Raw genomic sequence first — 11,677 nt, forward strand, 5'->3', positions numbered from 1 at the left:
TACGAAACACAACGCAGAGTCCGAGGGTGTTAAGAGTATGTTTATTTAAATGTCCTCCCCTCTACTGGCCAACACAGGGAGCATATGCTGGGTGTAGAATTGTTCCAGGAGGAGGAGATTTCCATGCCATGCAGGGTCTTTGGGGATGGGGAGGATGATCGCCTCCATCGTGGTCCACAGCAGCAGAGACTCCGGTCTGTGATGTGCAGCTGTTATATAATATACAATACATTTTTTTGAAAAACATTTGATCAAAAAATAAAGATTTGGTCAGGATCTAGAGTCAGTGTGTAGTTTATTAATTAATCAATGCTCTCTACATTAGGAAAACACATACCAGTGTACCAGAGGGAGTCACACACAGCTGTGCCTAGATAACCAAACAAATTGACAACAGGGATGCAAACTCATCAGGTATGAAAAAGGTGACAAGGATCCGAGCCCCCTGACCCCACAGAATATCGGCTTTAAAATTAGGAATAACAGGATTTTAGCAGTCAGAACAACTAAAGCAGCAGTGTTAATATTAACAGAAACGCCATAGAGTCACATCTAATAGAAATATATAAAAAGCATTTATTTTAATTGTGTAGCAGTCAGTTTATAATTTTGGCAGCACTGTTGAGCATTTTGAAAATGTATTTTCATGCCTCTGTGCAAGGCTTAGTCTTTCTATCTTTATAGCCACTGGTGTAAAGTAACCAAGTTCATAAACTCAACAAGTACTATACTTGGGCACAATTTTGAGATACTTGTACTTTACTTAAGTATTTCAATGTTTTGCTACTTTGTACTTCTACTCCACTACAGTTCAGAGGTAAATGGTGTACTTTTACTCCACTACATGTATGTAATACCTTTAGTTACTTTACAGATGTGGATGAATGATGTGAAATATAATCAAGTGTTAAATCAGACTTTAGTTCCACCTGGAGTAAATCCAAAAGCTACCCTGCCTGCAGTATACAAAGTCATTCAAACTAGCTGCACCTTTACCAGCTTTGATAACACTTTAATGATCAGTCATTATAAAACATATCATATTATTCTGAAATGGACCAATCTGCAAAATGACTACTTTTACTGTCGCTACTTTCACTATATTTTGATAATAATAATTTTCTACTTTTACTTGAGGAACATTTGGAATGCAGGACTTTTACTGTAACAGAGTATTCCTACACTCTGGTACTTCTACTTTTACTCAAGTACAAGAACTGAGTACTTCTACTTTTAATCAATTTCAAGATATATACTTATACCACCTCTGTTTATAGCCTATGAAAAAAACGATTAGAAAACGAAGGCTAAAGCTAACGTTAGCAGATAGTGACAATGTATGCTAGTTAGCTAGCTCAACGATAATATTGCGACGGGGAAAAAAAACTTTTCAGTGCATATCACGCTCTGCCGCTCCGACAGGGAGCTCTACTCTGAACACCTGAACGGCCCGTTCTAACAGCTGTTCACCAGCGGTCCAGTCTGTGCCACAGTGACTCCGGACGCACAGTTAATATTAACGAACGCACCGTAGGTAATGTAGCTGCTGAAGCTAGACCATCATCGCCGAGCAGCAGAGGCTTATTATACATCATGAGCAGAGCCGACAGGCAGGAAGACTCGAGCACACAGCTCGCGCTTCATTATAATATATAAAAAAAAGCTCGCGGCCGCACATTAATCCGGGTCCCAGACCCCCTCCCATACCCCAAAAATATTTTTATTGCAGATCTACAGGAATCATAAAAACGACCTATTTTGGATTCAAAACGGAGAATTTCGCCGAAAGGTGACAAGTTTGCATCCCTGGACAAGATAACCAAAATCCTTGAATCTACACACAGCAAATAAACTCAAATGACACAACGAGATGTAAAAAGGAGATCACACATATAGTCGATATAGAACTGGCCGCTTCAATCTGAAGAGCAACTAAAACAAAACACGGGAGTGTATCTTGTTCTTGTGAACACTAATGTTATCCAAAGCATACACAGACACCACAAAGTTCTTAAGGAGAAAACTAGTTGCTAAAACAAAACACGTTAGTGTACCTTGTTAGCTAGCTGACATTAACCTTAGACATTGCACTCATATTACTCACTGAAACCTTGTAAAGCCGGTCCCGCATGCTGGCTCTTACAGAACCGCTCCCTTTCGTGTATGTACAGCTCTCAACATGCCCAGACTTGTAGTGATTTTCACCTCTTTTTATACTTTTTCGCCTCATTCTGAAAGAAACAGGTGAAATTTACTAACGTGACAGCCATCTTTGTGATGGTGACGCGTATTGTGCGAGACCAGAGACCTGTAGTTCACTGAGCGGTTTCACACAAAAAAAATTGTAACTTCACAGTTTTACGACACATTTTTATTTTTTTGACTTGCAAAATGTTCTTTTAATTTGACAAACATCATATGTGTCATTCGTGGCACAATTCAAACGGGATCGAAAGATGACTTTTCTCTCTCCATTGACGTCAATGTATAATTTTTCGCTTCCGGGGTCCCATGGACCGGAAGTAGATGGGCGTGACTTCGCCTCTCTATAGAGAGAGAGAGAGAGAGAGAGAGAGAGAGAGAGAGAGAGAGAGAGAGAGAGAGAGACACTTTGCACATAACTCACGGTAGCGATCTTTCATGCAATCTGCACATACTAGATGTCATATGAACGCTGAGAGTCCACAGATTCTATTGGTATACGTTTCATCACTCTGCGATAAAAACGCACTCTTAACCCTGTGTTCTAGTCTCATAAATAAAAGAACATTGTACCTTGACCCCTGGCGGTTCTAGTTTAACTGAAAATATGATCATGTTAATGTTACATCCTGAATTGATTTAGGGCGATGGTGCAGTTGAGTCAGCAGCCAGAAACCTGGTGTCTTTGCTCCTTAACACTATGGCCGCAAGCGGCTCAGGAAGGCCGACGGAGACAGAGCCTCCTGCACCTAGGAATGTAGTGCCAGTGACAGTGCCGCAAGAGATGGCAAGGTTCGTATTTCAGCCACATAATTATATTTTCGTTTTGCTTAAAAAAATTCTAAAAATCAATGTTGTTTTCTTAAGTCCAGTAGTCACATCGCTGACATGATTAAATTAAAATATGAACTTGGACTTGAACAAGACTTGGTTTGTAATAGCATTGGAAAATATATATAGCCAACATGTACTATTTAGATTTTTTTGTGCAACACTTGATTGTTATAAATAAATATAAAACATATAATTTATTCCACAGATCTTTTCCAGGATATTTCAAACCAAACTTCCGTCGTGGTAAAAAGAGGTGTTTGACTGCCACCAAGCATCTTGTTAAGACAACAAGTAAAACAACTGCTTTACATTTTTATCTGTTGCCAAAAAATATCGCCCACACACCGTTGCCAACTGAGGAGCTTGAACTCCTCCAGGCAGGCATGGGAAGACAAACACTGACTCTTCCTGAAGATGGTGATCACACAGAGGTTTCGTTTGTCAGTTCATTTGTTTAACTTATCATTAAAGTCAATTATTGTACTTCAGCGTATTGTCACCATCAATGTTTTTCTCTCTCTCTCTCAAGATTTTAAGGCTCCTGGCTGACACATTTCCAAAAATGGAGGGTCTATGTGGAGGATGGCTCTTGCATAAGGCTACAGGTTTGTGGGATTTTGTTTTGTTGAGTTTTCATATTACTGTATTACTTGTTGGTGTGCATGAACCCTTCTGAGGTATTGATTACTTGTTGTAAGCATTAGAGGTGGCAGAATGACAAAACATGTTCTCTCTCTTTTTCTCAATTAAGGTGGCAGTGGAAGACGAAAGCTCACTGTCATTCCACCAGAAGCAGAGGGGTATTCTGTCAAAGCTCTGCGAGCTATGTCAGCAGGTGGCAAAGCCACTTTTTACATAGTACCACTTCAGGAGACATTGGACACCGCTCCACTGCCTCCTGACTCGCACTGCTTTGCAAAAATGCCAAAGAAGACATGTTTCCAATGTCATGAAGTGATGCCTTTGCAGATGCTTGCAGTACACATTAGGACATGCAGTGGAAAACTGTCCTCTGATGAGACTGTTGATGAGGTGAGAGCAAATTCTTTTTGTATTTGGTAAATTGCCTTTAGAAAAAGACGAGGAAAATATAAATTGTTTATTGAAATAAATGACTTTTTTGTTAATCTGCAGTCCTCTGATGAATTGTGTATCGTGGAGAAAGCTTGCAAGGTACAGTAGAACAGCACACAACTAAACTGCACAATCAGTTTAGTTTAGTGTTTCAGCTGTTTGTAACATGGAGCATATTTCTTTCAAACTTTAGGTGGTGTGTCCAATTTGCACCAAAGAATTCCCAGACGATGAAATCACAGTCCATGCTAGTCTATGTGGAGAGAGGTGATCTGTCTTATTCTGCTCTTTGTATCATAAACATTATATTTGATAGATGTACCACCTGTAGAATGTCTACATATTCAGTGTTTTAAACTGCATATTGTTTGTGCAGCTTTGAATGTACAGGGACTCCTGCATCAGAGAACAATAGTCCAAGTACAGCTGCTCAACCTCCAGTATGCAAACCAAAAAGGTACGTTTTATTAAGATGACCTTTGCATGAGTTTATATCAAATACAGAATAAATAATGAGCACCATCATGCAATCCACATGCTTTAATGTCTCCCCCAAAAGCTAGCTCTCAAATTATTTTAACAGGCTATTCAAAACATAGCACATGGTGCACTCTTTTCTAATTACGCCATTTGATAGCCCTTTCTTTCCCAAATATTGTTCAGCATAATAATAGGACAGTTATATGGCAATAATGTATACAAAATGTTTGGAAAATTGGGATAGTCTTATATTTTCTCTGTCCTCTTCCTTAAGCACGGAAGATGTATTGCGCTTACTTGAACACCAAGTTGACACCACAACAGAGTTCAAACTGTGTGTGGACAGAGAGGGCCTTCCAGACAGGGGCATTCTCCAGTGGAAACGAAAAAAAGCTGCATCTCCTGCCAATGCTCTTAAGGTGGTCTACATAGGAGAGGCAGGCATTGACACTGGAGCAATAAGGAAAGAGTTTTTGACTGGTAAGTTCATTTAACTGTTTTGTTTTAATATTAAACAAAACCAAAGGATCATTGCTTATTTGCTTTTTTTCTGTAAGACATGGTTTCAGGTATTGAAAACAGATTCTTTGAAGGAACTAGGAGCCAGGGGAAAAATCCTAAGTACTCTTTGACAGACCTTGATAATGACAACTTCAGGTTGGTAACATACTGTTTTTGTACACATTGTCATTTATGTAAGGAGTTTTTTTACAAAGACTTTCTCTACCTTGCACACAGAACTATTGGTGAAATAATGTCAGTAAGCATCGCACAAGGTGGCCCACCTCCTGCCTTTCTGAGAGCGTGGTGCTACAACTTCCTCTGCACAGGAGAGGTGGACATTCATTCACTTTCAAAGGAGGATGTTTCTGATATAGAATCCGGTCTTCTCATCAGCAAGGTGAGTACTCTGTTGAGCATTGTTAGATATTAATTAGATCTATGTTTTAACACCTATTGTAAATCTGTCCTTTATTTCAATGTTGCACATTCTCAGGTCGAAGATTCTGCAGATGAGCAGTCTCTGATGTTGTGGGCTGATGAAATTGTCAGCTGTGGATATACAAGCCAGCTCAAATTGGACAATAAACACAGCATCATTCGGTAAGAGTTGTACAATATTAATTTTACAATGTTTATTTTTCAAACCAGTGTGTAATTTCTTTCTGCTTTTCTTCAAAGAGCAATTGTCTTACATTCCACAACAAGACTGATTCCAATGCTGCAGCAACTCAGAAAGGGCATGGAGCTGTATGGCCTGGTGGATCAGATGGCTAGAAACCCTGAAGCTTGTCACTCCTTATTTGTTCCAGGGAAGATCACCAAAGTAAGAATTTTAACTGCCACTATTTATTTATTTTTAGACTCTATTCTTCTTTTGTATTGTACTTTTCATTCTGTATTGCCTTAATAGCTTTGGTTTGAACACTTGCAAGATATTAAACTAAATCTGCATTCACTCTCTTTATAGCCTGATGCAGATTTCATCATGATGAACTGCCAGCCACGTTTTAGCGAAAAAGGGACGTCTAAGGAGAGAACTGAGAGGAAGTTGAAATGTCAGGTATGATATACTGTAGAATGCAGTACACATATGAATGAATGCTTTATTGATTTGAATGTACTGAGCACATACCTAATAAATGTTCTTGGATATTTGCTTTTCTTAATTTGTGTTATTTAAAATATACATCCGTCACAGATGGGGAGACAGACAGTGCAGCTGGTGAAAAGGAGCCTCTTGTAGTGCCACACGTGCTCCAGTGGATGACGGGGCAGGCCCACATCCCCATCCTCCCTGATGAAAAGAGACATTTCAAAATAACATGCAAATTTGACCATGACTGCAGGGAGCGGCTAGGAGATCACTTAATTTGTTACCCAATTGTGAGTGCGTGCACTAAAACTGTGACTTTTCCAGTAAAGCATCTCAGCACTTACACTGACTTTAGAAGAATCATGGGTGAAGCAGTGAGATATGGTGGTGGATTCCACAGAGTTTAAAACAACTAGCTCTACTCAAACTAAGGCAAGAGCTGAGTGTATATATGTTTAAATATATTTGTTAATGTTTGATGAAGTCATGCTTTTATTAGTTGGGAAAGCATACATTGTTACAAAGTTTTTTAACAAAACATCAGACAAGCAGAAAGGCAAGTAAGGACCAATGGTTGGGCTCTGTGTATTCTCAACAGATATCTGTTAAACAAGGTTGTTGTAATCAGCTAATGTGTCAGTTTAAGAGTTCACGTTCAATTGTCATTGTACACACTCTGCAAGAATCGTGTGTACAAGTCACGGCCATGTGACTGAGAATGTTCCAGAGGATCAACAGTTCTCTGAAGTTCTTCTAGGTCTTCATCATCCAGGGGGCACACAACTTCAGGAACCACAACTGCCCCGTTTGAGTCTTCTTGCAGTATGGTACTCTCCCAGTTGATGCCTGGGTCTTGAAGTTCCTAAGGATCCAGGAAAACAATTAAAATACGTTTAGTACATGATGTATTTTCATACACTTATGTAACGTGTGATTTTTAAAAATAAACATGTTACATAAAGGTGATTTTGTTTACTCAAAGTTGTATTATTCTAGAAATACTAGTTATTGAACAGGTTGCTGTTTCCAATAATGTTATACATCTGTCAGATATGCCTCTCATCACTCAATGCAACAGAACTGTATGGTTTGTAGATGGAAAAAATTGAATTACAGCATATCTATGCACAATTGAAGACAGAAGCTCACATTGATTCCGACCTTTTAACCATGTTGTTTAGAAATAAATATTAAAAAAATAATTTGGGCTTTCATGCTCCATTGTCCAATTGGCATTGATGTCTATTATGTCTCAAAACTAGATATATCTGCCTGCCACACACCTTTGCAACTCAATTGTTTTTTAAAATATATTTAATGGGAACTCTATAACTGTTACCTCAAGTCTCTCCCCTTCGTCTAGATCTTGTAGATGTCCCATACACCACAGCTGTTCAGGAGTGAGACCTCCCTCTGTCCTTAGAGGATGATTATTCCATCCTTGGATAAAGGCGTCAAGGTCTGCTCGAAGTCGAGGGACAAAGATGTAGTGCACACCAAAGAGGTGAACCACATCAGAGATATCAAGCAGACCATCTTCCTCCAGAGAGTGAAGAACATCATGGTACTTGCTGCTGACTGCAACCCAGACGTCACGCCAAAGTCGCTCTATCCTAGAATTGCATTTTAATTGATTTACTTGGATTTATACAGCTATTTGTGCTTTCATTGAACAACCAAACTGCTACAGTTACTAATAATTATACAGTCAACATTTCAAGACATAAAAACACAACTAACCTCTGATTGTGGACACTCTTTCCAGAGATAAAGCTGGCTCTTCCTGTGCCCCGTGTGGCAAACATGTATTGTGCGATGTCCACGTTTTCGACTCCCTGATCCGCCCTTACCCTAAGATCAAAATACATTTTAATAATAAATAATTGAATAATTAATTTAACAAGGTTTACTTTAACTTCAGTAGATGAAATGAAAGATATTGTAGCTAGTATATTTGTGTAAAAAAACATCCACTTTTTGTTTTGTCAGGGCAAAATACCTTGATGGTAAGCCATGAAGCTGGGTTGATCTCAGGAAGAATGAGTATGCAGTTGATGCTCTGTTATTTGTTGCAGCATCCAAGTACATGATCTGCATAGAAACCAGATGAAATCATTTACATCTGCTTTCAGCTATGGCTAGCCTTAGAGCTTTTAGTGTTGTATTATACCATAAAAGAAAGATAGGCACGTCCTAAATCTTTTCACATAGTTTCATTTCATTTCAACAGAACCATCAACAGGATTTGGTATTTCAATTATTATATAGGTAATTTTCAAAAATATCAACTTGGTATATTTTACATACTAAAATGCAGCTTGATTTATTACAGCTTCCTCAGATATATTTTCTTTAAGGCAATACATTATTGCTCCCTTTAGATGCTTTGTATTAAAAAAGTATAACCAGATTGGATAATAATAATTGGATCTAAACAGGAATCATTACCTTCTAGCTCAATAATTATTCCAAGGAGCAGGAGAAAAAATATACACTTTTTGATCAAACTAACGATAAGAACTACATGTCTTAAGCAGCAGATTATGATTCCATGCATAGGTCAGCTATGTCGTTGTGTGGATGTTGAGATCTTCTTACAATATGCATTTTAAGCTCTAATTATACAATCAAAACAATCTGCATCAAGCTAATAAAATTGATGATTCCCCCCCTAGACATGTTTTAAGATGTGTATAACATAATCTATAAATATGCAAATAAGTGTTATTTCAGAAGTATAACTGCTGGTCACAAGAGGCTTTGTACTTTAAGCTGCATTTCTTTAACAATAATAAGCAAGAACACATTAATTACCTTCCTTGAGTAGCCATCCACTCCACCAAAGACCACAATATTGTACCTGTTCAAAAGGGAAAAAGATTCATATATAACTAAGGTTGTTCTTATTATATACTCCCAACATTCACTGTGTAGGTAATTGCATAAACAGGATATTTTACTCTACCTTATCAGTTTATGATTTGTGTCAATGTGGACCAGGGAGAGAGGGCCTCGCACGGAATAACTTCTTCGCACAACACACCCTAGTTCTGTGATCCGTCTGAAGATCCCAGCAGCATCAACCCGATGCATAGAGGCCATCATTCTCCACCACTGAACACGGAGGCCCATTGAAACCAAATGGCCTTGAACCATTCGATAACCAGCATTTGGCATCTGACTTTTAATACCTAAAATTACGTTGTCAAGTTCTTGGTCAGTCATTGTGCTGTATGATCCTCTTATAGACAAGCCAAATTCTTGCATTCTCCTGTAAATCGTTCTTCTTGAAACGCAGAGGCATTTTGCAATGCAGGAGACTGGCAGATGTGTGTTCAGCAAATGTGTTAGTTTTTCTCTCTCTATCACAATTTTGGGTTGACCAGAACCTGGACCAACTTCTGTTTCCTGTTCTACAATGGGCATAGACCTTGCGTTAATTTCCAACCGGACAACATGATGTAGGTTTCGTATTGCTTCTGTAATCTCTGATACACCTCCTATCTGCTCATGGAACGATTCAAACATAATCAGCTCATGGCGAGTCAGGAACTCCAAATAATCCACATTTAGTGGTTGCTGGTTCAAGGCTGATTGCAGTTTGGTGAGAAGTCTTTCCATCAACTGCTGTCTCAATATGTCCTGTTGGACAGACAGAGCTCAGATTAGTTAAGAAGAGGGACTCGTTGTTAGTCATATAGGTGACTGATAACGAGCTATGAGATGTGGAAGCTAGTAATAACGTTACATTTACCCCTTATATAATATCAAATAATAATTAGTTTGATAAAGTTTATCCACAAAACAAGTTAAATTATCTCCTTAAAATTACATCTACTCCTCCCTCCTTAAAGATGTCAGAACCTATAAATATGCAAATATGTTTCATTTCACAAGTTTAACTGCAACACGATGCCTCCTAGTTCACTGTAAAGTCAATTCTCAGTATTTGTGCACCAGAGGCTTTATATTTCAACAACATCCAAATCTTATTTTCAATGAGCACAAAGCAACACTTTCAGCAGATTAATATGAAGCCTCTCTCTCTCATCATCTGAGAGCTCAAAATCTGAATCTCCCTGAACTATCTGGTACAGAAAATGTCTGCTTCAGTTCCGTCTCCTGCAACAATATTGAGACATTAAGTCCATGAAGATGGTCCTGACGTCCACTAGAATGGACATTTATAAAAGGGCTGTTATTTGAAAACTTGAATTATTTAATTGTTTTCAGAACTAATTATATAGTTCCTCACATGTTAATAAACAAGAATATATATGATTTTCATGGTAAAAATTACAATTATTCAACAATATTTGACTTCTCCTCCTGCTTCTATAACATTTTGTTTTTGGTATGCCAGCCATTTTGGATGAAAAGAAAGAAGGACTGCCCAGCATGCAATTTTAACCAATGACACATCACTGGAAAGACCAGGATGTCCTCTGTACAGTACATCAGGGATTGATAGAGTAGCTCAAAAGAGTAAAAGGAGATGCGTGTTAACAAAATGTCCACTACAGAGGACATTTTCAATGGGCTGGGTCCCAGGAGACAACCAAATCAAAAACGACTTACATGTGGCCTTGCTGTGACATTTTGTTGCTGTTCATTCGACATTGTCGGATGTTGTGGCAAGCTGGGATTGCTAGAGAAGGATGAGTCAAACTTTAGTTACTCACACAACAGCCGATGTCTCAAGATAAGAAGACATATAGGCTAATGTTAATCCTACAGCCCTATAATACAGAAAAATAAAAAGCATTTCTGAAATATGATTCAATAATTACAAGAACGAATCTACTATAATCAGTCATCTTTTATTTTTTATATAAACAACATATAGCTATGTTGCCGGCTAGCAAACTCACCCTTATCTGAAACGATCGGATAAAAGGTTTCGTCAAAGGTATTACAAACAATAACGTGATATCAGAAAACCAGAAATGTATAACTCACCTGACACTGTGGCGTAGTAATCTCTTCGTTCGAGTCTGTCATGTCCTGTAAATGTCAACGATAATAGGAACGCCAACAGCCTGATGGCAACCGAAAATGAAAATCCCTCTCTTCTCTCATCTCAGATATGATTGGAGACGGCCAGCCAATCAGAATTGACCTTCTCGAGTTCTCCGATTGGTTGGTTTTGTGGCACATTTGTAACGCTGTGACAATTTGAGCGAGCGCGCAGGCAAAGTTGAGCGCGCACAGGCTGGAGAGGTCGAGCGAGCGAGGGAGAGAGAGCGCGTGCAGCGGTCTGCATGCGCACGGAGCAGGAGTTTTATGAGAGAAAATATATTTCTCTGTGCTCAAAAGTGTTCAAGTGCGCGCTCAATAGCATTTTCTATGCTCAACATGTTTCATTGCGTGCTCAGGATAGAGGCACAAATATAACGCCATAGCGAACAGCTGTTAGAACGGGCTGTTCAGGTGTTCAGAGCAGAGCTCCCTGTCGGAGCTGCAGAGCGTGATGTGAACTGAAAAGTCTTT

The 11,677-nt window shown here is 38.8% G+C and overlaps 3 protein-coding genes and 2 long non-coding RNA genes across 5 annotated transcripts; 3 read left to right on the forward strand and 2 right to left on the reverse strand.

The window, feature by feature from the left end:
* Positions 1-25: 25 nt before the first annotated feature.
* On the reverse strand, positions 26-2,367 carry LOC307039458. The gene is made up of 2 exons (XR_013808242.1): positions 2,105-2,367; positions 26-209 (listed from the first exon to the last, which is right to left on the reverse strand). It is a non-coding gene; the product is annotated as an uncharacterized lncRNA (long non-coding RNA).
* A 428-nt stretch (positions 2,368-2,795) lies between these two features.
* On the forward strand, positions 2,796-4,218 carry LOC307038821 (uncharacterized protein; the record flags this gene model as incomplete). The annotated part of the gene is made up of 5 exons (XM_079680498.1): positions 2,796-2,994; positions 3,242-3,467; positions 3,566-3,641; positions 3,788-4,068; positions 4,171-4,218. The coding sequence occupies exons 1-5, from the start codon at positions 2,903-2,905 to the stop codon at positions 4,216-4,218; spliced, it is 723 nt and encodes a 240-aa protein (XP_079536624.1). The 5' UTR covers positions 2,796-2,902.
* Positions 4,219-4,258: 40 nt separating this feature from the next.
* Positions 4,259-4,924, forward strand: LOC307040742. The gene is made up of 3 exons (XR_013808590.1): positions 4,259-4,377; positions 4,487-4,567; positions 4,865-4,924. It is a non-coding gene; the product is annotated as an uncharacterized lncRNA (long non-coding RNA).
* A 271-nt stretch (positions 4,925-5,195) lies between these two features.
* LOC307041808 (uncharacterized protein) lies at positions 5,196-6,427 on the forward strand. The gene is made up of 6 exons (XM_079685348.1): positions 5,196-5,247; positions 5,329-5,491; positions 5,588-5,694; positions 5,773-5,917; positions 6,062-6,154; positions 6,293-6,427. The coding sequence occupies exons 2-6, from the start codon at positions 5,345-5,347 to the stop codon at positions 6,335-6,337; spliced, it is 537 nt and encodes a 178-aa protein (XP_079541474.1). The 5' UTR covers positions 5,196-5,247; positions 5,329-5,344; the 3' UTR covers positions 6,338-6,427.
* Positions 6,428-6,842: 415 nt separating this feature from the next.
* On the reverse strand, positions 6,843-10,816 carry LOC307041807 (uncharacterized protein; the record flags this gene model as incomplete). The annotated part of the gene is made up of 7 exons (XM_079685347.1): positions 10,766-10,816; positions 9,153-9,829; positions 9,002-9,047; positions 8,187-8,278; positions 7,928-8,038; positions 7,527-7,800; positions 6,843-7,049 (listed from the first exon to the last, which is right to left on the reverse strand). The coding sequence occupies exons 1-7, from the start codon at positions 10,805-10,807 to the stop codon at positions 6,843-6,845; spliced, it is 1,449 nt and encodes a 482-aa protein (XP_079541473.1). The 5' UTR covers positions 10,808-10,816.
* Positions 10,817-11,677: the final 861 nt, after the last annotated feature.

Source organism: Notothenia rossii (assembly GCF_949606895.1).
Source record: "Notothenia rossii genome assembly, chromosome: 5".
Classification (NCBI taxonomy): Eukaryota; Metazoa; Chordata; class Actinopteri; order Perciformes; family Nototheniidae; genus Notothenia; species Notothenia rossii.